The sequence below is a fragment of the Budorcas taxicolor genome, chromosome 8 (assembly GCF_023091745.1).
Source record: "Budorcas taxicolor isolate Tak-1 chromosome 8, Takin1.1, whole genome shotgun sequence".
NCBI lineage: Eukaryota > Metazoa > Chordata > Mammalia > Artiodactyla > Bovidae > Budorcas > Budorcas taxicolor.
Genome location: NC_068917.1, coordinates 13,319,929 through 13,346,340, shown reverse-complemented (window position 1 = coordinate 13,346,340; position 26,412 = coordinate 13,319,929). Strand labels below are relative to the sequence as shown.

Genomic DNA, 26,412 nt, shown 5'->3' with positions numbered 1-26,412 from the left:
AACTGGACGAACAAGCAGCAAGTAAATAATAAAAGATTTGGCAATTGCAGGCCGTATTTATTTCAACAGCTTGATTTTCTCCCAGGCACTCAGGCTGGTAGTTGCGATCATTACAATGTTAAAGATATGGTCTTTTTCTTTCTTAAAAATTGTTTCTCTTTGGGATGATGGAATGAAATATATCAAAATTTCATCATAGCACATTAGAGAAAACACCGCCCTCCAAGTAGATACTTTGGCCTCTTCTTCAGAGTTTATTCAACCTTATCACTACTACTCCCCTTCATGAATCCTTGACTTCAAAAAAAGTTTTCTAATCTCTGTTCACATTTGCTTTTTTTTTTTTCCCTTTTGCATAAACAATTTTATCTCCCTGGAACTCTGTCCTGGCCCACGCCTTGCATACAAATCCCATCCAGCCTTAAAGGAACAAATCAACTCTCTACTTGGTGAAAACCTCTAAAATCATAACAATCTCTTGTTCTAACTCACAATTGTATGTTGCTATGAAAAGTGCATGGGAAAAAACCAGAATGGTATACAACAGTGTTCTTCAAACATAAAAGAACATAAGAAATATCCGGGAATCTTTTTAATTAAAATTATTTATCTATTTGGCTACACTGGGTCTTAGTTGCTGCATGTGGGATTTTTTTTTTTTTTTTAAGATGCAGCATCTTAAAAAGGGATCCCTGTAAAGGGATCTTTAGTTGTGGCATGTGGGATCTACTTCCCTGACCTGGGATCTAACTCGGGCCCCCGGCATTGGGAGCAGGGAGTCTTAGCCACTGGACCACCAGGGAAATCCCTCCAATTGTTTCTTTTCTATAAGAAACCTTCCTGTTACATTATAGTTCCCTTAACTGCAAGGATCCTGTTCGCCTTTAGAATCCTTTATGGAGTCTCAAAGAGAAACAACTTTTTTAAGTACAAAAGGATGGTATCTTTGTTAAATACCCTGATGACAAGTGGATGTGGGCTCATGAAAAACTCAGTTATTAGTGTTTCAATGATTTAGCAAGGGAGTAAATAAATAAATAAATAAAGTTGGGCTTTTCCACAACACTGTCTTGTAATAGAGCTATCATTCTCAACTGGGGGTGTGCATGCCCTCCCAAATTCTAGATCACGTTATGCACCCCGATTTTTATGCACTCTCCCAGAATCACCAGCACAGAGTCATAGGAGCGTCATATTCCTCGAGTAGATTGGGGTTGAGAACCATCATAACAGGAATTGAAGGTGTTGGTGGTATTTGTTAAGATAAGGTTCTTTCAGTCCTACTGGGCTAGAACTATGCCTTTCTGAGAGTATATAACTTCTTAGTTTTCTGACAATTGATGAGTAAGGGAGTCTGCTAGACAAAGTGGGGTAGAATATGCCAGGTCTAGGACTTAACCTGTGTCTCCACACCAGCAGGGAGGGCAGACCACCCTGACAGCTCACCTGCTCTTGCCACAGGCATTTCTAGACCACCTGAGCTTCCACTTGTGTGCGATGGTACACTCAGGAGAAGGCAAAGCCTCTCATTCCCAGCTTCTGCCACTCATTGGCACCTGTGTATTTTTCCTTACAGTACACACACATACACATATATATATATATTTTTGGCCATACCACTCAGCATGTGGGATTTTATTTATTCATTTATTTGGCTGCACTGGGTCTCAGTTCCAGCACTCAGGATCCTAGTTCCCTCATCAGTGAACCCGCGCCCCCTTCATTAGAAGCGCAGAGTCTTAACCATGGGCTCCCAGGGCAGTCCCAGATTACTTTTTTTCTTATTCCTCACAAGTAGGATTTTTGGGGAAGTAAATCTCTTCCTCTGTAAGGACACTGAGAAATTAAATGATCCTCCCCCACCCAACCATGAAGCCGAGTGGAGCAACCCTTCAGAAGTGCCTAAGACCCCTCCCGCCCCATCTCGTGTTCAGGAAATAAACAAGACAGCCTCAGTGGCTGAGTGTGAGGTGCTGGCAGAACACCCAAAGCACAAACACCCTAGAAATCGGGGGAAAGAGGGGATGATGTGAGGGAGGGTGGCTGTCCTCGAGGACAGAGATTTGGGAGTCATCACAATCGGGTGAAGCTGACAGAGCTGAGCACCTCTCAGGCAAGACCGCGAGAATAAACAGGAGTAAACAGGAGGTCGCTGCAGAGTCAAGGAACAGACCACAGTTAAGGCACGGACCCCATGAACTGTAGCCTGCCAGGCTCCTCTGTCCACGGGATTCTCCAGGCAAGGATACTCGAGGGGGTTGCCAAGCCCTCCTACAAGGGATCTTCCCAACTCAGGGATCAGACCCAAGCCTCCTGCTTTTCCTGCACTGGCAGGCGAATACTTTACCGCTGAGCCACCCGGGAAGCCCCATGAGTGGAATGAGCACCCTTATAAAGGAGACCCCAGAGGTGAGGATGCAGGAAGGAGGTATGGGGTCTGACCAGACACGGAATCTGCGGCACCTTGATCTTGAACTCCAGCCACCAGAACTGTGAGGAATAAACGTCTGCGGTTTTTAAGCCCCTTGATCCACAGTATTTTGCTTTGGCAGCCCAGACTGGACTGACGCACCATGAGAGTAAATTCGCCACGAGGTGAGGGCTGAGACCCGGTTTCCTGGTTTAAGGAGTGGAGAGAGATATTAAAGAACAAAAGACAGACACACAGGGAACTTGAGGGACGTGTTTAGTGAGACGAAGGAGAGGAATAGGGCTGAGTCCAATGATAACGGTGTAAAGACGAGTGGTTACGTGTGGGGTGAAGCACGTAAGGCACCTGAAAGACGCTAAACTCAGATAGTGCGGTCCCAGCACCAAAGTGGACGGAACCAGGAGCCCAGATGGGTGGGACACTGGTCATCCCAGGGGCCACGCTCGGAGACTTTGGCTCTCTCCCTCACCAACATGCACGATGCAGGGTCACAAGGGTCTTCACTACTCCAAGGCACCTTGGCAAGAGATAAGGCTGTCCGTGAAAGTGGGCTTAAAGACACATCTTTCTCTGTCCTTTTTTTTTTTTAATTAATTCTTCCAATTTTAAATGTTATGTTTTAGTAGAATTAAGTAGATTCATATTGCTGTGCAACCTGCCAACATCACCCATCTCCAGAAGTTTTTCATCTTCCCAAAGCTAAATTCTGTATCTGTTAAGTGCTTGGTGGGACTTCCCTGGTGGCTCAGCCATAAAGAACCTGCCTTGCAATGCAAGGGATGCAGGTTCAATCCCTGGTTGGGGAACTAAGGTTCCACATGCTGCGGAGCAACTAAGCCCACACACTGCAGCTAGAGTCTGTGCACCAAATGGAAAGATGCTGCGTGGCACCACGCAGATCACACACGTCGCAGCTCAGACCCAACACAGCCAAATAAACAAATAGCTTAGAAGAGACAGTCTTGCTTTTGAAAGTAAAATAAATGCTTGGTACCCCTGGTAACCCCCATTCTACTTTCTGTCCTTATGAATCTGACTACTCTAGGGACCTCCAATAAGTGGAACCACACGCTGCCCTTCGCCATCCACACTACAGGATGTGTCAGAAGTGCTTTTGTTTCTAAGGCTTGATACTGTTCCCTCGTATGTTACGGGCTTCTCCGGCGGCTCAGTGGTAAAGAATCTGCTTGCCAATGCGGGAGACTCAGGTTCAATTGCTGGGTCCGGAAGATCCCCCAGGGAGGGAAATGGCAACCCAGTCCAGTATTCTTGGACGGAAGAGCCTGGCGGGCTAGTCCATGGGGCCGCAGAGTTGGACATGGCTGTGCGTTTGCTGCCCTGCCTTTTGTTTATCCATTCATCCGTCAGTGGATGCTTGGGTTGCTTCCACCCTTTGGTTATTGCAAATAATACTGCAATGAACATGGGTGTACAAACAGCTCTTTGAGTTGCCACTTTCAATTCTTTTGGGAATACACCCAGAAGTGAAATTGCTTGCATCGTATGGTAATTCTAGGTTTGATTTTTTTTGAGGAACCACCATACTGTTTTCCATAGCAGTGGTCATTTTACCTTCCCCCCAGCAACACAGAAAGCTTCCAATTTCTCCACATCCTTGCCAACACTTGCTATTTTGCGCTTTCAATAAGAACCATACTAATGGATATAAAGTGGTTGGTTGGTTTTTTAAATAGATGCTTCTCCTTAGATTATAAATTCTTCAAAAATTATATGAATATTAGTTTGATTCAAATGGAATCGAAGGCTTGAGCTGAAAAAGATTTTCCTAAGTGTGGCGGTGTAAATATTCAAAACTCCCCCAAATTAGTTTAAAAACATGTTTCTGTTAATGTCTGTCCTGTCTGTTTCCAAGGCCTGAACTCAGATCAGTGGGGAAGGAGCGCCCTCTTGTGTCCTTTCTCTGCCAGTGTCAGTGACTAAAGAAGCCGAAAAACAACCCTTTCACTCCAAGGACAACAAATGCCAGTCACGTGTCTACTGGGTAAAAAAACCTGTGAAAACTTGGACAGAGAGAAACTAGAGTCTTTTAAAGAAATCCCAATCTAGAAGGGGTAGAGGAACAAAATACATGCAGAAATAACAATAGAAGACTATGCTAAATGGATGAATTATCTATTAAGACTCTACAGGAATTAGCTCAAGAGTCACATCAAAATACAAGTGTGGCTGGTTACAAAGGAGCTCGGGTTGGCTCTCGGGTTTCTTTCAAGGCTCCAGTTCTAGAAGGTCCCTGACCTATGAGGGCAGCCTCCCTGTCGGGACTCCTTTCATGACAAGCTCGCTGTACACTCCCATCTTTGGGAGGGAGGCCCTGGAGACTCCTCCTGTGGTCCTTTCTTCCGTGTAGTATCCTGCTCATGCCTACCTGTCTCTTGAGTTTCATCTCCTTCCCCCAACCCTCTGGGCTTCCCTGGTGGTTCAGATGGTAAAGAATCTGCCTGCAATGCAAGAGACCCAGGTTCGATCCCTGGGTGGGGAAGATCCTCTGGAGAAGGAAATGGCAACCCGCTCCAGTATTCTTGCCTAGAGAATTCCATGGACAGAGGAGCCTGGTGGGCTCGAAAAGAGTCAGACACGACTTAGCGACTAACACACACCTCCCCACCTCCCTAAACAGGCTGTCGATGGGCACACAGTCTCCATAGCCTTGTTGCTCACCAAGATAATTATACAGAAAGTACGGCTTTCAGAGTTTTGCAGGTTTCATCAGCGTGGGGACCAGTTACAGAAGATGAAGATGCTCTCTTGCAAACCGTGCTCCATCAGGCAAGCAGCCTTCAGCTGGCCTCTTAGGGCCCTGAAGGAGACAGTCCTTACCTCGTCCGCATCCTGCTGGACTGCTGAATGAAGACAGAATCAAGGCATGGCGGTACACCGACCACATATCCAGCTGGGTAGAAACTAGGGAGCTCACTGGTGGAAAGAGCCATTCTTCAGAGTCAGACACAGGTGGGTTTTTTATTTTTTTTAATATATCTTTAAAACAATTTACTCATTTAATAATTTTGGGCCACACACTGTAGCATGTGTGATCTTAGTTTCCTGACCAGGGGTCGAGCCCGCACCTCCTACATTGGGAGGTGGAGCCTTTTTTATTTATGTGTTTTGGTTGCGCTGGGTTTTCACAACTGCGTACGCTCTTCTCTAGCTGTGGTGAGTGGGGGCTCCTCGCTAGTTGTGGCGCACATGCTTCTCACTGCGGTGGGTTTCCCAGTTGCGAAGCACAGGCTGTAGGGTGCACGGGCCTCGGTAGCTGTGTTCTGTGGACTCTTTCCCGACCAAGGATCGAACCCACGTCCCCTGCATTGGCAGGCGGACTCTTAGCCACTGGACCACCAGGGAAGTCCCCGCAGCTGGGCTTAAAGCTCAGCTCTGCTGCTCTGTGCCCGTGGCCCCCCAGAGCATGTTACTTTACCGCCATTCAGCAGCTCTGAGATGGGAAGAACAGTCCCCACCTCCCTCTCTGGTAAGATTCTCATGAAGCTTAAACAAGACAGAGTACACAGACCTTGAGGAAGTATCTAGCATCATACATGCCCCTCTGCTTCCCCCTCTCACTGCAAACCTCCTCTCCAATCTGAGCGTGCCGTAAGTCTCCTGGCTGCATGGGCCCGAGACCTCTGGGGCAGTTGCACAATAACTGAGATTTTAGGTCACCGAGAGCTGTCCGGGAAGCAGAAGAAAGGCTGCTTTGTTTCGTATTCTTATGCAGGGTGCAGTGGGGAAGGTATTTCCAAACCGTCTTAATTTCTTCCTAAGACTTTTTCCAGTTGCCCAAGCCAGCAACCTGGGAGTCATCCTTGACTGCTCCTTCTCTCTCACCTCCCATACGTGTATTTCTAAAGCCTGTTACTCCTCCTTGCTGCTGCTGCTGCTGCTAAGTCGCTTCAGTTGTGTTCGACTCTGTGCGACCCCATAGACGGCAGCCCACCAGGCTCCCCCGTCCCTGGGATTCTCCAGGCAAGAACACTGGAGTGGGTTGCCATTTCCTTCTCCAATGCAGGAAAGTGAAAAGTGAAAGTGAAGTCGCTCAGTCGTGTCCGACCCTTAGCAACCCCATGGACTGCAGCCCACCAGGCTCCCCTGTCCTCCTCCTTAAGACATTCCAAATCCTCTGGGCCTCTCCATCTCCCTCCATTGTTTTACTTTCACTCTCCATCGCTGTTCCCTGGAAAACCACCACAGCTTCCTGAATGGCCCTCAATATCATCCCTCTTCCTCATCACCCAGCAGATAGAGCTCTTTCTAAATGCAAGTCTCTGGGGATGATGGGAGGAGTTGGGAGCCTGGGACTGACACATATACACTACTGATTTGCACGCATGCCTGCTAAGCCCCTTCAGTTGTGTCCGGCTCTTTGCGACCCGATGAGCTGTAGCCCACCAGGCTCGTCTGTCCGTGGGATTCTCCAGGCAAGAATACGAGAGTGCATTGTCATGCCCTCCTTCAGGGGATCTTCCTGAACCAGGGATTGAACCTGTGTCTCTTAGTCACCTGCATGGGCAGGCAGGCTCTTTACCACCAGCACCACCTGGGAAGCCCCACACTATTGATACTATATATAAAATAGATAGCTAATGAGAATCTGCTACAGAGCACAGGGAACTCTGCTCGGTGCCCTGTGGTGACCTAGATGGGAAGGACATCCGGAAAAAGACAGCAAGGAGAGCCAAACCAGTTAATCCTAAAGGACATCAACCCTGCATATTCATTGGAAGGACTGATGCTGAAGCTCCAATCCTTTGGCTACCTGAAAAGCCAGACTCACTGAAAAAGACCCTGATCCTGGGAAAGATTAAAGGCAGGAGGCGAAGGGGACGACAGAGGATGAGATGGTTGGATGGCATCACCGACTCAATGGACATGAGTTTCAGCAAACTCCAGGAGGTGATGAAAGACTAGGAAGCCTGGTGTGCTTCAGTCCATGGGGTCGCAAGGAGTCAGACACGACTGAGCAATAATATGTACAGCGAAGTATATAGCAGAAACTAACACAACATTGTAAAGCAGCTATACTCTGAAAAAAATTCAAAGATAAATAAAGTCACACTGCAGATTATAGAAAATAAATAAATATTCAAATAATTTGCTGTAGAAAAAAAAAGAAATCTGGTCTCAGCAAGTTGCTCCCCCACTTAAGATCACTTACTGATTACTTGCTTCCCTGGCAGCTCACTTGGTAATGAATCCGCCTGCAATGCAGGAGACCCTGGTTGGATTCCTGGGAGGGGAAGATCCCCTGGAGAACGGTTAGGCCACCCACTCCAGTATTCTTGGGCTTCCCTGGTGGCTCGGGTGGTGAAGAATCCACCTGCAATGCAGGAGACCTGGGTTCAGTCCCTGGGTTGGGAAGATTCCCCTGGAGGAGGGCACGGCAACCCACTCAAGTATTCCTGCCTGGAGAATCCCCGTGGACTGTATAGTCCACGGGGTCCAAAGAGTCAGACACGACTAATTGAGGAAGCACAGCACAGTGGCACTGAGTACTCAGCTAGCTCCAAAAGAAAGCCTTACCTCCTGAGCATGGCTCAGTTCCTGTTTGGGCTCCTGCCTACCTTCCAGCTTTTTTCGCATCAACCCTGCTGCAACCCTCCTCCTCTGTGCACCAGCTCTGTGCATATAAGGCTCAGTGATGCTGAACTTTCCTGGATGTGGGATTTTTAGTGCTAAAACCAGGACAGCCCCGGGCAAACCAGGATCCCGGTCACCCTAGTTCTGTGTATCGTCTTCCTCAATCCTGAATGCTCCCCCTTGTCTGTCCCACCCCGTGTTTACTATCCAACTCCTCACCTCTGTTTCTGCTTGCACATCACTTCTGCAGCCCCCAGGGAGTGGTTTATTCGTTGTATCTAGGCACTCTGGGGCTTCCCAGGAGGCACTGAACAGAAAGTGAAAGTGTTAGTCGCTCAGTCGTGTCCTGACTGTTTTGCGACCTCATGGACTATAGCCCGCCAGCCTCTTCTGTGCATGGAATTCCCAGGCAAGAATACTGGAGTGGGTACCCATGCCCTCCTCCAGGAGATCTTCCTGACCTGGGGATAGAATCCAGGCCTCCTGCATTGTAGGTGAAATCTCTACCATCTGAACAACCAGGGGTGCTAGCAGTAAAGAACCGCTGCCAATTCAGGAGACCCAAGAGACGTGGGTTCGATCCCTGGGTCTGGAAGAGGAAATGGCAACCCACTCCAGCATTCTAGCCTGGAGAATCCCATGGATAGAGGAGCCTAGTGGGCTCCAGTCCATGTGGTCTCAAAGAGCTGAACATGCCGGAGTGACTTAGCACAAATGCTCAAGTTCTCTTGGCAGCGACCAATGTGTTCTAAGAGCCACTCTGTCTCTCTTCAAGTTATAAACTCATTAAACACTGAGGCTTTTTTTTTCCTTCTACCTATAATCTCAGAGCCTAGTGGAGATTCTGGCGCACAGTAGGTGTGCAATGAAGTTTTATTGATTTAATGACTATCAGTATCAAGGTATCAAATGTCATCTATTTCATATCACTATGCGGGATGTTATGGACTGAATGTCTGGGTCCCCTCCAAAACTCATATGTTGAAGTCTTAACCCCCAGAGGGGCTGTATTTGGACGTGGGGCTTTTAAGGAAATGCATGAGTGTGTGTTAAGTTGCTCATCATCTCCAACTCTCTGTGACCCCACGGACTGCAGCCTCCCAGGCTCCTCTGTCCATGGGATTTTCCAGGCAAGAATAATGGAGTGGGTTGCCATTTCCTCCTCCAGGGGATCTTCCTGACCCAGGGATCAAGCCTGTGTCCCAGTGCAGGGGGCCTGGGTTTGATCCGGGTTCAGCAAACTAGATCCTACATGCTGCAACTAAAGATCTCACATGCCGCAACTAAGCCCTGGTGTGGTCAAATAAGTTTTTTTAAAAAATCCAAGTAACACTAAATTCAACACTATACTTTAAAAACAGCATGTGCAGATTGAGCCTATTCCTGTTAGTCATTCTATCTATGTAGCCCTCTATCCATCCCTCTATCTGTATTTGTTATAATGGTGTTCACCAATTGTGGATATTTGTAGTATTTCTGTGATCATAAAATCAGGATGATTTGAACTTAGGAAAAAAAAGAAGAGACGCCAAGAGATCACTCTCTCTCCCCCTCCCTCCATCCCCTTGCTTTTTCACCCTGCAAAGTCACCTAGGAAAGACCATGTGAGCACACTCTGAAAAGGCAACCCAAAGGGAGCTCTCAGCAGACATCCACCCTGTCGACACTGGGTCTCAGGCTTCCAGCCTCCAGAGTGGTGAGAAAACAAATTTCTGTTGTCGAAGCCACCAGCCTATGGTATTTTGTTATGGCAGCCCCAGCGCGATAACACAGAGGACGTACCCAGTTCATATAACCATGCTGTGACCATTGATGGGTGCGGTCACACAGGCACCCTCGTGAGGCAGAGAGCTGCTTTCTATTCCAAAACAGTTCCAGTAATACTTCCCATCCCATTTTAAGAACATAAGTGTTCAACATGACAAGATTGACAAACTTATTTTTCTCTCATTCTGCTTTACTTCTGCAAACAAGTATCTTAGAATAGTAACTTCTGGGACTGGAAATGGCTGCATAAATACGTGATTCAGTTTCAAATGTATGACTAATATTTTTTGCAGCTAAGTAGCATTTTCTGTTTTCCGATGACATTTTAAAGCCGATTTATGTTACCTGAGTATGCATAATTAATTCCTCCTTTGGAAATGTCTTGTTTTCTCCACTGAGCTGGTGGTTCTTCATCATCCCACTCAAATTCCACTGCTCCCCTCCCACCCCTGGCCACACTTGGCAGCCCGTTCCCTGCCTCAAAGCCTGACACCTACAAGCTGCAGCCCCCAGGCTTCGCTGTTCTCAGCGCCTCTTTCTCGGCTCTTGACCAAAAGGAAGCACCATCAGAGTGTGAAGGGAGGAGTGTGAAGGATGAGGTCAGAAGGGTGGGTCTTCTCCCTCCCTCCCTGCCAGAGCCTGGTCTCCGCCATGGGTGGCTTCCTCTGTCACACAGCACCCACGCTGGGCGGCCCTTCTCCTATGACCACCGCTCTGGATGGGTTCTAGGAATAACACGCCCTTTCTCTTTTGTTTCTCCAGGCCCAAGGATGATAGAGGCTTCTGCCGTTAATAGTTCCCAGTGGCTTCTCCATGTCGTCCTGATTCTCTTTACCTTGCCCACAGTGTGAGTTAAGGGTTGAGTTGTAACTCCTGTCCCCCATTCCTATGTTGAGGTTCTAACCCCCAAGACCTCAGAATGTGACTGTCTTAGGAGAGTATCTTCAAAAAGGTAATTAAAGTTAAACAAAGTCATACAGGTGGATCTTAATCCAACCTGACTTGTGTCCTTGTAATAAGAGGCCCAGGTGGCACTAGGGGTAAAGAACCCGCCTACCAATGCAGGAGACGTAAGAGACGTGGGTTCGATCCCTGTGTCCGGAAGATCACCTTGGAGGAGGGCATGGCAACCCACTCCTGCATTCTTGTCTGGAGAATCCCATGGACAGAGGAGGCTGGCGGGCTACAGTCCATGGGGTGGCAAAGAGTCCGACACAGTAAGAGAAGCTTAGGACATCAACATGCAGAGAAATAAGACAGTCTGTGGGGAAGGCAGCCATCTGCAAGCCAAGGAGAGAGGCCTCAGAAGAAACCAACCCTGCCCACATCTTAATCTTGGACTTCTCAGCCTCCAGAAAATAAATGTCTGTTGGTTTTGAGCCACTCATCAATGGTGGTGGTGGTTTAGTCACTCAGTCGTGTCCAACTCTTTGTGACCCTGTGGGCTATAGCCCACCAGGCTCCTCTGTCCATGGGATTTCCCAGGCAAGAATACTGGAGTGGGTTGCCATTTCCTTCTCCAGGGCATCTTCCCCACCCAGGGATCAAACCCAAGTCTCCTGCATTGCATGCTGTTTCTTTACCTCTGAGCCATCAGGGAAGCCAGGAAGTATCAGTGGTACTTTTGTTAAAAAGCAGCCTAAATGGACTAAGACTTTGTTGCAGCAGCCCCAGCAAACTATGACACCATGGTCCATCATCCCATCTCTAAACCGCTTGTGGAGCCTCGGGGATGTGCTGGTTATATCCTTCTCGGACCTGGCCTCACACAGCCAACCTCACCAAGGACACTATCATATATCCCTTTATCCACTCCACGGTATCTATCATCACATTCCCAAGTTTATAAATCTGTCAACGTTTGTGCGGTGAATACCTGTTCCTGAAATACTGCAGGACTCGCTTTCCCAATAAGGTTCCTAAGCCATTTCTAAGCGAGGATCCAAGTGACAGCCAAGTCTCTGTGTAGAGCATCTTGTCGTTTTTGGAAAAGTCTTTTCACATTCTTTCACATCAGCTGCTGCTGGAAGGCCTGGGGTGATGACTGAAGTCCAGAGAGCCTCTGGAGATGCTGTGTGAGAGTTTTTGTTGCTGCTTCAGTGGCTGGGAGGCCCAGTGGCTGGTGAGGAAGCCAAGCAAGGTGAGCTGGAACGTGCAGGGAGGCACTGGGTTCTGCATTTAAGGAACTCTGGGGAGGAAAAAAGATACCGCTAGAGTGAGCATTGTTAGAACAGCAGAAAAAGCAATCTAATTCAACTTATTTAAGGAATATAAAAGGCTTCCCTAGCGGCTCAGTGGTAAAAGTATCCACCTGCCAAGGAGGAGATGTGGGTTTAATTCCTGGGTCGGGAAGATCCCCAGGAGAAAGGAATGGCAACCCACTCCCGTGTTCTTGCCTGGAGAATTCCATGGACAGAGAGAGCCTGGTGGGCTACAGTCCACAGTATTGCAAAAGGGTCGGACACAACCTAGTTCTAAACAATGACAAAGTAGTATAAAACAATTTTATAAAATCATAGGACGGGAAGGGATTTATTTAGACGTGCCAGTTTCACCAGCTTCCCCCTCATGCAACCCCTCAAGTACTGAGTTACTCCTAATAAATACATTTCTTTGTCTCCAAAGCACTTTCACAGCCACATTTCATTTGAGCCTCAAGGAAATTGTGTGAGGTAGATAGGGAGGTATTAATGTCTCCATTTTACAAATAAATGAAACCGAAGAGCAGGTAGTTGAAATGCCAGCGTTCGAGGAGCTAAAAGGTGTTGGAGCTGGGTCTGGAGACTCGTGATCCTGAGACCAGGCGGGTATTGATAGAGTTCCCATCGTTTACCCTCCCTGCTAATCTGGGCATGCGCACAAAAGACTGATGTCACAGGTGGACATTCCATCCAAAACTCACGGCGAGGAGGGACTTCTCAACATCTGGCCGCGAGCAGAAAAGGCAGAGGAAGGGAGAGAGCGAGAGAAAGACACAATATGAGCTGAGTCTACAGGGAGCAGGAGGGGGCACATGCACCCTTATCTCGGCCCCAACTGGGCAGAGCAACACCGGAGAGCAAGCAGATGTACAGAGGCTGAGCCTCTCCGAACACGGCCCCCTCCCGCCTCCATATTCAGCTGGCAGGTCCCAGGAGTCAGGTCATCCGTTACCTCCCTCTAATGCTCTGGTGGATATGTTTGCAACACACAGGGTTTCCATTAATCTGGGGGAAATCCTACTTCAGGCTTTCACTGAATCAGAAATTGCTCCAGCCTTGACTGCTCTCTCCAGTGAACTGGGTCCCTCTTCCTCCACAGAGATGCCCCACACAGGCTGATCTCGCCTGCACCCTCCACCTGCCGTCTCTCTCTATATATTTTTAAATTGGAGGATGATTGCCTTACAATGTTGTGGTGGTCTCTGCCATTCATCAGTGTTAACCAGTCATAATGAGATACACACACACACACACACACATATATATATATATATCTCCCTACCCTCTTGAGCCTCCCTGCCCCCTCATCCCACCCTTCTAGATCATCACAGAGCTCTAGGTTGGTTTCCTTGTGCTATATAGCAGCCTCCCACAAGTTATGAACATACATGGGGCTTCCTTGGTGGTTCAAATGGTAAAGAATCTGCCTGTATTGCAGGAGACTCAGGTTTGATCCCTGGGTTGGGAAGATCTCCTGGAGAAGGGAATGGCAACCCACTCCAGTATTTTTGCCTGGGAAATCCCATGGACAGAGGAGCCTGGCAGTCTGCAGTCCATGGGGTCTCAAAGAGTCGGACACGACTGAGTGACTTTGAGAGTGAGTGTATATACATCAGCGCTACTTTCTCAGTTTGTCCTAGCCGCTCCTTCCCCTGCCATGTCCACAAGTCCACTCCCTACATCTGCATCTCCATCGGTTCATCAGTACTGGTTTCCTAGATTCTGTATATATGTGTGGTGCGTGCATGCTGAGTCGCTTTGGTCGTGACTTTGGTCATACAGGCTCCACGGACTGTAGCCTGCCATAACGCATATCATACATGCGTTAATATATAATATTTGTTTTTCTCTTTCTGACTTACTCACCTGCTCTCTTTACTCCTTCTCTACATCTATCCTTGGAGGCCCACCTTCTCCAAGAAGCTTGAGTGTTTCAGGCCTCAGGGATTTATGTCTCAGCTGCATTCCTGAAGCCATTATCATCCAGACCCCCAAACTTAGCACTGAACACGTGCTCTTCAGGACTAGTTCTCTGATGAGACGTCAGCCCCTGGAGAATCAGGCTGGAATCCCACACCCTACTGAATCTACGCTCCTGCCTTTAGTAGATCCATGCATGTTAGCTGTGACTTTTCTGAGAAACAGTAGCCAAAATTGGGGTTAAACACAGCCAGTCGTTGGAATCCAAGAGGAAAGGGGGAAGGCGTGGGAATTAATTGTCTTCCCGTGTTAGAAGTTTTCGGTGTTGTTTCAAGATCTGCATACAGTCAGCATTTTCATGTTGCTCTAAGATTAGCACAAGGTAAGAGAACAAACAGAAGCCTTCCTTTGTGCTATTTTAGGAACAAGGAAAATAGAATAATACCTTCCAAATGGAGGAACAGCCTAGCTTTCTGTGACACAAGAATGGGCTCGTAACACCTCGGCTGTAACAGTTTCAAATGGAATCCTATTACAGTGCAAAGTATATTTATCACTGTATTTGAGGAACGCTTTCTCCTAAGTCCCCCCGGGGGAAATCCACAGGCCCAGGCAGGCTCCTCTCAAGCTCTCCTTTTCCACCCTGGCAGGTCCCAGGGACTCCCCCGCCCCACGACTTCTCCTCTTGGTAATTGTCATCACCTACCCAAACTGTTACTTCTCATCACTTCCTGAGGGGCTCTGGAAGCTGGTCTCTTTATGCCCACCTGTTGGACTGCACCTCAGAGGTTTACAAAGCCTGCATTTGCCCAGCTTCAAGACTGAAGAAAGCCTGGAATGGGCAACAGAGGGCTTCCCCGGCGGCTCAGGGGTGAAGAATCCACTAGCAATGCAGGAGACACAGGAGATGGGGGTTCGATCCCTGGGCCAGGAAGATCCCCTGGAGAAGGGAATGGCAACCCATCCCAGTGTTCTTGACCGGAGAATCCCATGCGCAGAGGAGCCTGCCGGGCTACAGCTCATAAGGCTGCAAAGAGTCAGACGTGACTGAAGTGACTTGGCACACACAGATGCATCAGGCAACAGAGACATCAGTGGTTTGACAGATGGGGAGCTTCTGTGTCTGAAGCAAAGTCCTAGAGCGACCCCCCACCCTGTGCAGCAGCACCTTCAGGACGTGGCAGCAGGCTCTGCTCCTGGTGGAGGGGGAGACTGCCAGTTACATAGAGCGACCCCCTACCCTGTGCAGCAGCACCTTCAGGACGTGGCAGCAGGCTCTGCTCCTGGTGGAGGGGAGACTGCCAGTTACAGGGGAGTCGATGTCAGATGGGCTCATCGATTACCAGGGAAACCAAAAGAAGGGCACACCCCTCACCACCCCTTTGATAAGATCACTAGCTGGGGCCCAGGGCAAGTATGTAGGAAGGCCAGAGTCAGTGTAAGTGAAGCAGGCACTGGTTGGGCAGGGGATGGACAGAGAGCAAGAGAACAGCCATCTTGAGTGGGCTGGTCATCCACCACCCTTCCTGGTTGTCCCTGAAAACAAGTTTGTAGACCCTCTTCATTTTAAGACTTTAATGCCCATCATGACAAGAGGAAAGAGAAACTATAAGGAGGAAAGACAAAATATGGGGAATTCTATGTGTGTGTGTGTCCAGTGGCTAAGTTGTGTCTGACTCTTTGCAACCCCGTGGGTTGTAGCCCACCAGGCTCCTCTGTCCACGGAACTTTCCAGATAAGAATACTGGAGTGGGTTGTCATTTCCTCCTCCAGGGGATTTTCCTGACCCAGGGATCAAATCTGTATCTCCTGCCTGCATCTCCTGCGTTGGTAGGTGGATTTTTACCACTTGAGCCACCTGGGAAGCCTGAGGAAATATACAAAAGGTACAAATCTGACAGTCTTGAGTTTGGTCCAGAGCATCTGATGATCTGGTCGAACTAACTTGAAATTTCTTTTATGTCAACATTGGGTGTTGTAAGCAGATAGGGGAGGGGGTCCCTGGAGAAAGAGAATCAGGCATGAGCTCTTTGACATAAAAGAACCCATTTTGGTCCAAGACATTTTGTGATCTAAGCCTGGCTCCAATGCTTGCCCTTAAACAGGTCTCAGTAATTAATGATCTTAAGGGAAGAAAGGACTGCAGGAATGAAAGGAAAGCAGTCAAGATTGGGTCTGTGATTCCCCTGGTGGTCCAGTGGCTAAGAGTCCGAGCTCCCAATGCAAAGGGGCTGGGGTTCCATCCCTGGTCAGGGAACTAGATCCCGCATGCCACAACTAAGAGTTTGCATGCCCCAACTAAAGATCCTGCATGCTGTATGATGTGGCCATTAAAAAAAAAATTGGTCCACATTAAAAAATATATACCTTAAAATTTTTTTTTAAAATAGAGAAATAGAGGTGAGCGAGAAATAATCAACACAGCAACAGGTCTGTTTTTGTTCTTCATTTGTCTTTAGCTCTGGGGTAAAACCGTCAGTTGTGGGGGGAAAGGCTAAGCAGAAAATTCTAGCCAGGGTTTTGAAATTCAAGTCCAAGATTATATGATGCCACCATTCAGCCTCCCAAGTAGGTGACATAAAGTCAGGATGTGCCGCCAAATGTGTACAGGACATAAAATTCCTATGGTTGTTTGTTAGTACGGACTACGAATTTACATTTCAAAATATCCATGTCTGAAAAAATTGGCTTCTAATGTAGTTTTCTGTAAAAACCCAAACTATTTAATACAAAGGGTTATACACGCGCACATACATATAGACTGCATACACACACATATATATTTTAAAGATTTTTTTTGATGTGGACCATTTTTAAAGTTGTTTATTGAATTTGTTACAATATTGCTTCTGTTTTTTTGTTTTGATTTTTGATCAGTGAGGCATGTGGGATCTTGGTCCCCCCATCAGGGATTGAACCTGCAGCCCCTGCATTGGAAGGCATAGTCTTAATCACAGCACCACCAGGGAAGTCCCTTTTGTTTAACTCATAAGTAAAAACAAGAAGGCATTTGGCCCCAGTCTAAATATTCAGGGAAAGAAGCGAGTAGAATTACTCCTGTTGGAAATGCCACGTTAATTTATTATGCATAGCATGATCAAACAAGAGGCCACAAGACAGAACAAGCAGACTACACTCTTTCAGAGGCAAAGGAGAAATGCAAAGATGCTAAGTCGTGGTCCTCCCTGAGAATTAATTTTGCCCCCAGGATTCTTAGCAATTAGGTCTTTTCATCTTGGAGGTATCAGAGGCAGAGGAAGGCGCACAGCACCCAGCACCAAGTCCATGGCACAGAGTTCAACACACAGTATTCTGCCTGGGGGTGTGGAATCAAAAACCCAGCACTGAGGAGTCATGCACAGACACAAGATGTATGGAGGACATGCAGGGAAAGAAAATATATGGGTTACACGTCATACCGCTCTGGATGCAACCATTTTTCACACAGCAGAAACTGTGAGAGAGAAGACGAAGGAGAAAGACAAAGAAAAGTGGGGAAGGGCTGTCCCTGGTGGTCCAGTGGTTAAGAATCTGCCTTCCAATGCAGAGGACCAGGGTTTGATCCCTGGTGGGGGAACTAAGATCCCACAAGCCACAGGGCAATTAAGTTTGCAAGTCATGACTACTGAGCCCGGGAGCCACATTTAGAGAGAAGCCCGCGCCCCACAATGAAAGATCCCACATGCTGCAATTAAGACCCACCAATAACAGCCCAAAAATAATCAATTAAAAATATTTTAAAAAAGAAAAATGGGGAAAGTAAAGGTAAAATCGAGAAAGAGAAGGTTGGAGCCTCATACTGGCCACCTGGCTGACCCCTTGTCAGCAACTCAGCAGCCACTCAGCATCAGCACTCTCTCAGCATCCCTGCTGTCTCCATGGTGATCTGATGTGATTCTGATGGATGTGACTAGTTCATGAATGCTTCCTGGAGCTGGGCCCTGTTGTTGCTAACTCCGTTTTCCAGATGAGAAAACAGTGCTTCCGAGATTGTCAACAATTTGTGCCAAATCACTGAGTTGCTGGAATTGTGGGATCAGGCGTTGAACCTAGGCTGTTTCAGGCCCAAGTGTGTGCTCTTGGTCAGCAAAGTGAAAAATAAGATGGTGTTTAATGGAGGAGAACGTGAACATGTATTGAGTACTTAATATATACCTTGCATGTGATCCTCACAACAGTCCTGCAAGGGAGGTATCATTATTCCCATTTTATAGATGAAGAAATTGAGGCTCAGTGCTCACTTCGACAGCACATATACCTCAATTGGAGTGATACAAAGAAGATTAGCATGGCCCATGCTCAAGGATGACATGCAAACTGGTGAAGCATTTCACGTTTTTACAGCAGAAACCTTCACAACACTGTAAAGCGATTTTCCTCCAATTAAAAAATAAAGTTTAACAAGTATGAATAAAACAGGGAAAATTTTTTTAAACTGGGGCTCAGAGAGGTTAAGTAACTTATCTAAAGTTGCAGTGCTTAGTAAAAAAGCCCCGGTCTGGGGCACGTCACCCCCTCTCAGCGTCTATGCTGAGAGTTTTATACTTTCTCTCTGAAATAAATCCTGTTTGCTTGCTACCATGAAAAAAAAAAAAAAAAAGACCAGGTCTCTCAGACTGCAAAGCCCATATTCCATTAAAAAAAAAAAATACATTGTTGTTTTGCTCCTAAATTTTATTTATTTATTTGGCTGCTTCAGGTCTTCACTGTGGCACGTGGAATCTAGTTCCATGACCAGGGATCAAACCCAGGCCCCCTACATTGGGAGAAGAGTGTCTTAGCCACTGGACCACCAGGGAAGTCCCCCATATTCTTTCTTATTCTTTCTTCCAGATGGAATTCTCAGGAATTTCACAGATTGGACTACGTAAGTAAAAATCTCTCCTATAGATATTTTTAGCTCTGCACATCCAAACCAAACACCTAGGGTATCTGTCAGAATTTGAAAGAAGTCTATTGAAGACTGCTTGCAAGAAAACCACTGTATAAACTATGTTTTATAAATTCTTCTGTTTTAATTAATCAGGTTTTCTAAAGTTCAAAGGAAAAAAAAAAGGAGACAGAAACCAGTTTTTAATGATTGAGAATTAGGATTCATGAATACACTGGGTTCTTTTTGGTATTAGGGGAAAGCAGAGAGTAAATGTGGTGGGAAACTATGAGGGTCCGGAGATGCAGACTTTAGCCTGGAAGAGACATTAAAGAGGTATTTCAGGGGCTTCCCTGGTGGTCCAGTGGCCAAGACTCTGTGCCCCAATGCAGTGGGTGTGGGTTCGATCCCTGATCAGGAAACTAGATCCCACATGCCACAGGGAATACTGAAGATTCTATGTGCTGCAACTAAGACCCGGTGCAGTGAAATAAACACTTGATAAATGAGATAAATATTTAAAAGAAACCTCAGTTATTAAAAAAAAAAAAAAAGATGCAATTCTAACTTGTTTTAGAAATAGCTTGAGTGTCTGCTAGTCAACAGCAGAGCTAAGGCCAGAACCTGGGGTTTCCCAATGCTTAAACCATTGTTCTTTCTTAAATGTGAGCCATGAATCCCTTTAGAGAATACTCCTTTCTCCTCCTCTCTTAATCCAGATAGGGGGAAAAAATAGTGAGAAAGCTTAAAGACTATTAAAAAACAATCAGGACATTAAGAATCAAGTTATCCTGGAAGGAGGTCAAGACAGTAACCACAGAGGCTGGAGTTAAGGGGAGGAGCACCAGGCAAGAGAAGGTCTTATCTAGAGCAATTAGAGTAAGCAGGCAATTAGAAGCTTTTGTTACTTGTATTTAGCTGAACACTGAACAGAAAGCTTTTTGAAATCCTTGGCTAAATCAAAACCTGGAAAGTGAGGACTTTTAACCTTCAAGAAAAAAAGTTCAGCATGAGACAAAAAGGTATTTGTTTTTATACTTAAGTTGGTAGGAAAAAGGGAAAACAAAAAACAGACAAAAAACAAGATGTCAGCTCAGCTGGGTCCCAATTCCAGCCCTGGGGAGCCCAAAGCCACCCTTCTTGGTTTTATTTTTAGGGATAGCATTTTTTCCTCCCTCCTTGGCCAAGCTCAGTGTGTGGGATCTTAGTTCTCTTACCAAGGATCAAACCCTCACCCCCTGGAAGCGTGAAGTCTTAACCACTGGACTGCCAGGGAAGTCCTGCCCTCCCCACCTTGGTTTTTGTAAATAGTCCCGAGGGGCTTTCTTGGTTTCTAGACTACTGAGATCTTGCTTCCATGTGTAAATTGAGTATAATTTCCTAAAGAGATGGAAGGCAGGCTTTACATCCCAGTAATAGGGAACAAATTTGATTGGGAATGGCTGGGTTACCATCTAACACTGTCATTTTCCCCTGCCCGGGCTTAGCTTCCCTCCAACCGGCCGGCTTTTCTTTCCTGGTCTTACTTCTTTCCTCTCCGCCCTCTGCCCCACCTCCCCTCTAATCTCCAGCCGGGCAGGTTGTCCCTCCCCTGGAGTCCAGGTGCTTGTAGCATTTGCTCCTTAGTGGCTTTCCCCCAAGGAGACAGCTCCCTCCTTCTTCTTCCCAAAAAGGAATCGTGGGGCCAGCTGTTAAGATTTTTTAAAAGTATTTTTTTTTAATGTCTTTACTCAAGATGGGAAAATCTCTGAAGTTTAAGATGACACCTGGCTGTCCCGTGGTGCTTATATTTGTTCATGGCTTTGTTCTGTCTGGAATTTTATTATAACTAATGATGGGACTTCCTTAATGGTCCAGTGGTTAAGATTCTGGACCTTCAATGCAAGGGGTCACAGGTTCAATCCCTGGTCAGGGAATTAAGATCCCACATGCCACATGGTGTGGCCAAAACGCAAAACAAGCAAACAACCACCACAACGAAAAACTAATGGTAATGAACATACTTTGATGTTTATATAATTTTAATAAATCACCTTCAAAATGATAAAGCATTAGTGATCAAATAGACAGAGATTCGCTCAGTCATATCCAACTCTTTGGGACCCCACAGACTGTAGCCTGCGAGGCTCCTCTGTCCATAGGATTTTCCCAGACAGGAATATTGGAGTGGATTGTTGTTTCCTCTCCCAGGGGAATCTTCCCGACCCAGGGATCAAACCCGTGTCTCCAGTATTGGCAGGTGGATTCTTAACCACTGAGCCACATGGGAAGGCTAGCTTCTATCAATGATTCACACCAAAAGGTGGTTCAGTGAAGCAGCTATAGTGAGGCAGTGCTGGAATTCAAAGGGGAATCAGGTACCCTTGAAATTCAAACCTAATAATAGTGGAAAATATCACCAACTCACAGCAATATACACAGATTTGAAACTGTTTCCTTGAGAATGTTTCTGTTTGGAGGGAGAACTCTAATGACTCATTCTAAGTAATGACAGGCAAACAGTGAAGATGCCTCAGTGACCTGATAGCCATGCCCCAGAGCGAGAGCCGAGAGAGGGGTCCCCAGCCTCCGGGATCTAATGCCTGATGATCTGAGGTGGAGCTGATGTATCAATAATAGAAATAAAGTGAACAATAAATGTAATGCACTTGAATCATCCTGAAACCATCCCCTCTTCCCCAATTCATGGAAAAAATTCTCTTTAATGAAACTGGTCCCTGGTGCCAAAAAGTTTGGGGATATTCAAAGGAATGTTCTTTGTCCTTCACACCCGCGCTGTTTTTCTTCTAACCACCCCATCTCACAAAAGCTTGAACCTCTCCTAGCATCACACGCCCTTCCCACTTGAGGGGCAGGGTGCACACCAGTGCTCAGGCCTCAGGTCCTCCCTGGGTGTTGGTGATCTGTCCTTCTCATTCTGGCTTTGTAAGGCGCTCCCGTAAGTTCTTCCTGCTCGCCTGTTTCTCTAGTTCCTCCTGAATCTTCCTAGATAAACCTGTCTAAATGATGCAGGAACTTTCTATCTAATGAATCTGTGATTTTCTCCACTTTAATCCCACCCGGGCTGTGTCTACCACACTCTCTCCACAGCTGCACTTGTCATTTCTGTTTCGTTCTCAGCTTTCTATTTTACCCCGGAGTACAGCCGATTAACCATGTTGTGATGGCTTCAGGTGGACAGCAAAGGGACTCAGACATATGTATTCATGTATACACTCTCCCCCAAACCCCCAGGCTGCCACACAACATTAAGCAGACTTCCCTGTGCTGTACAGTTGGTCCTTCATTATCCATTTTATTGTCAGATTTTATTTACTCCTGACTTTCTTTGTGCCCCCTAAATGAATTTCCTCAAAACCCAGTTCCTCTCATCTCAGGCCCCATAGCTAGTATTTCATTTTCACAATCACCTTGCCTCATGCAGGAGGTTGCTCCTTTCCTCCGAGGGAGGGGTGTGGTGGATGGTGGGGCAAAGTGGCGCAGGGGAGGGAGGGGGCCTTAGCCACCTGCAGCCTGCGGCCTAACAGCCACAAGGCTCCCCAGGGGCAGAGTGGTACAGGCTCTGCCTGCCAAGGCAGGAGATGCAGGAGACTCGGGTTCGATCCCTGGGCCTGAAAGATCTCCTGGAGAGGGAAATGGCAACCCACTGCAGTATTCTTGCCTGGAAAATTCCATGGAGAGGAGGAGCCTGGCAGGCTACGGTCCATGGGGTCGCAAAGAGTCAGACAAGCCTGAGTATGCATGCACATCACAGACACCAATGTGGAGTCCAACATCCCAGCTCACTTTTGGAGGGTTTAATTATGTCTTAATGCTCCCTATCATAATTAAGCAGAAATAGTGATTCTAATTAGCATATTTACAGAAACCACACAAGTATGCTTCCCTGGTGGCTCAGGTTTTAAAGAACCCACCTGCAATGCAGGAGACCCAGGTTCGATCCCTGAGTTGGGAAGATCCCCTGGAGGAGGAAATGGCAACCCACTCCAGTATTCTTGCCTGGAGAATTCCATGGACAGAGAAGCCTGGCGCGCTACAGTCCATGGGGTCGCAAAGAGTCAGATACGACTGAGCAAATAACACACACAAGTAGATCCATACAGTCGCACACTTCACCTACTCATCGCTTAATGGTGTTCCATCCTTGTTTACTTTGCCCTGGTTTCCCTTTCAGCTTAAATGAGCACAACTTTTGAAGTCTTATTTCAACTTAAGCAAGCCCTGCTAGAGGGTGACAGATGGTGAATGTCAAAAACCCAGAGGGAGGATTTCTGTTTAGCCTTTGATTTTTGTTTTGTTTTTTTAAGCCAGAGAAACGTCCGACTGTGCTCATAGTTTGTAAGCATACGTCACCAACTTTTACCTTCCTGCAAATTCCCTGTGCTCCCCCAGATCTCTCCTCTACTTCTGGCTAAGGAGGGGCTGGCAAGTAGGCGGCCGCATGCCTGAGTGGCTCGGGTGATAAACCTCATAGTTATTTTTCCCAATTAATGGTTTTCACTGACAATTTTACTGCTCTATTTTAAGCTTCCTCATTCCCTTGGGCCTCCATACATATGTCTGTGATAAGTCTCATCCCGTCCAACCAGATTGTCTCCTCAGAATACAGACTAACCTATTTCAAAAAGCTCATCTCTCTCTCTCTCTTTTTGGAACATAACACTTGAAAATGCATTGAAACAGAAAGTAATTAAGCTTTAAAGGAGAGCTATAAAAGTGATTTATTCATGAGTACACACTTATCCTTCTCCCAACTGACACCCATTTGATATTAATTTTCCTTTAGTGTGTATCTGCAGCCTTTTTCTAAATCTTTAGTACTAATAGAAACTTTTTATTCCACCCTTATTCCCTTCTACTTGGCTCCAAAGACTCATATGTGCTGAAAGGGATCCACTAGGGGTACAGAACCACAATTTGGGAAATTCTGCTCTGAAATAATAATGCTCCCTAGTTACAACCACTGACTTTTATTAGGTTGTCAATTAGCTATTTTTTAATTAGGGGAAGAAAAGTTCTTAATTCATTTTTTTTCCCTGAAGTTATTTAGAATGCACTTTTATCATCATTCTCCACTGGTGACAGAAGAGCTATGGAACGCGTATCAGGCTGGCCAAAAAGTTTGGGTTTTTCCATAACATGTTAAGGAAAAACCAGAATCAAGTTTTTGGTCAACTCAATATCTTTTTCTTGGGCTTGCCAGGTGGTGCCAGTGGTAAAGAATTCTCCTGCCAATGCAGGAGATGCAAGAGAAGGTGGGCATGATCCCTGGGTCAGGAAGATCCCCTGGAATAGAAAAAGGCAATCCATTCCAGTATTCTAGCCTGGAAAATTCTGTGGACAGAGGAGTCTGGTGGGCTACAGTCCATGGGACCGCAGAGAGTTGGACACAACTGAGCGACTAAGCACAGCACAATACCTTTTTCTTAGGTCAGTGGAACTTGCATTCTACAGATAAGTAATTTCTACAGAGAAATTTCTATAGGCTCCCCTCTCTGACCCCAAAGGACTCACAGAAAAAGAAAGAAACAATGATAATAATACTTCCTTTATATTGTATAGTTTTCAAAGCAGATTCACACACATCAATCCATCCAAGCTTTTAAAAAAACCGAGGCTCAGAGAGATTAAATAAAGGGCATCTTCAAGGTCCCACAGCTAGCCAGTCAGTGTCAGAGACCAGAATTTAGACCGTTACTTGATGATTCCCATAAAAAAAAATCAATAGGATTATAGAGATCCTGCATTTTTCGTTAACATGGGGGGGAATGTTTTGTAAGCAATACTTACCAGCGACTGTGCTTTTCTTAGTTTAGATCTCTCCTGTGATTTATTTTTCTTATCACGTGACTGTCGGTTGAAAGCTGGAGTCATTTCCTGTCTTTTCCTTCTCCTGTTAATTGGAGAGCATTGGGAAAATTATAAAAATCATTTTAAAGCTTTGGTGGTTGGCAGAGCTGTTTGTCTATTTGATTTTGTTGTTCCTGCGGTTTAAAAGATTATCTTCACTCAGCTGGAAACAAGCCAAGTGTCTATCAATAGAGAAGGGGTTGAATAAACTCTGACACATCCACACAATGGAGGACTGTGGGCTGTAAAAAGGAGGCCAGAGTATTTCTTCATATACCTGTGGAGTGAGCTCCAGGATATATTGTTACAGGAAGAAAGAAAGCGGGATAAAGTGGTATGTATTGTGTGACACCATTTCTTTCAGAAAGGGGTGCATGTGTCTGTATTTGTTTTTTTTTTTATCCGCCCCACTCCCCTCCTTTATGATTTTTTAAATGTAAGGACATATTAAAAAATAGTTACCTATCCATAGGATTCCCCTGTGATCCAATTAGGAACACAAAACAGTATTGGAGACTTCTCCAGCTACACTTTGTTTTGTATATTTGACTTTGGAACCATCTCAAAATTATGAAATAAAAGAAAAAAAATTCCGAAAATCTAAAAACAGCTGGTGGTGTTACCCCACACAAAGGAATAACTTCATGGGACTTTAACATAGTCATTTGTCTGAATAGCCTTAGTAGAACATATCCTAAGGACAAAAACATAGGCCAAGACATCTTAAACTGTTTTCAGTAATCTTATTGTTTGTATTAACATTAATATTTGTTTTTTTTAAATGCTTGCATATAATAGGGTAAAGTATGGATCCACATTATTATTATTATGAGTATATACCCCCCGGCTAAAGGCAAAATGAACCAGAAACAAACATTGAATTCTAGTTAGCAAATTTGTTTTGACAGTGACAGGAGTTAGCAATTCAGAAATTACGTCCAGAATTTGTTAAGTAAACATATCCTCTGTGTGTATACTTCATATATTTTTTATACAAAATTATGCTGTACGATGCTTAGTCGCTCAGTCATCTCCAACTCTTTGCGACCCCATGGACTGTAGCCCGCCAGCCGCCTCTGTCCGTGAGGATTCTCCAGGCGAGAATACTGGAGTGGGTCACCGCGCCCTCCTGCAGGGGATCTTCTCAACCCAGGGATGGAACCCAGGTCTCCCACATTGTAGGTGGGTTCTGAGCGACCAGTAAAGCCCATACAAAATTATGTATGTACGTATATAGTCAAATGTATATATAATATAATCATATATATAATCATAATCATCTATATAATATAATCATGTATTATATATAATCATATAATATATAATCAATCAAATATATATATGTATATCAATGTCACAGAAGGGAGGCGCAAATACGGAAAAGGAAAAGATTATAATGAACCCTATGGTGCTGGATTGGAATCTGAGGTATTAAAATATTAAAAGAAGCTGTAAGGAAAGCATTACAGCTACAAAATGCAAACAAATCCTAAAGAAAAGATCAAATTTACCAATAAAGGTTCATTGACTTTCAATCACTTTTTGCTTCTTGGGGCTTCCCTGGTGGCTCAGCAGTAAAGAATCCACCTGCAATGCAGCAGAGGCAGTTTTGATCCCTGGGTTGGGAAGATCCCCTGGAGAAGAGAATGGCTACCCACTCCAGTGTTCTTGCCTGGAGAGTCCCCATGGACAGAGGAGCCTGGCGGGCTACAGTCCATGGGGTTGCACAGAATCTGACGTGACTCAGCGACTAAACCACCACCACCAGTGAAAAGCATTTG

At 45.9% G+C, this 26,412-nt stretch overlaps 1 protein-coding gene and 1 non-coding gene across 2 annotated transcripts in view; one reads left to right on the top strand and one right to left on the bottom strand.

The window, feature by feature from the left end:
* Positions 1-11,798: 11,798 nt before the first annotated feature.
* FBXO16 (F-box protein 16) overlaps positions 11,799-26,412 on the bottom strand; it is a 45,000-nt gene continuing 30,386 nt past the window's right edge. The window contains exons 6-7 of the mRNA XM_052645329.1: positions 24,572-24,674; positions 11,799-11,978 (exon numbers count right to left, since the gene is read on the bottom strand). Of these exons, the coding sequence (XP_052501289.1) occupies positions 11,799-11,978; positions 24,572-24,674 (283 nt within the window). The remainder of the gene's footprint in view (positions 11,979-24,571; positions 24,675-26,412) is intronic.
* Positions 18,145-18,251, top strand: LOC128052938 (U6 spliceosomal RNA). The gene has a single exon (XR_008199889.1). It is a non-coding gene; the product is annotated as a U6 spliceosomal RNA (small nuclear RNA).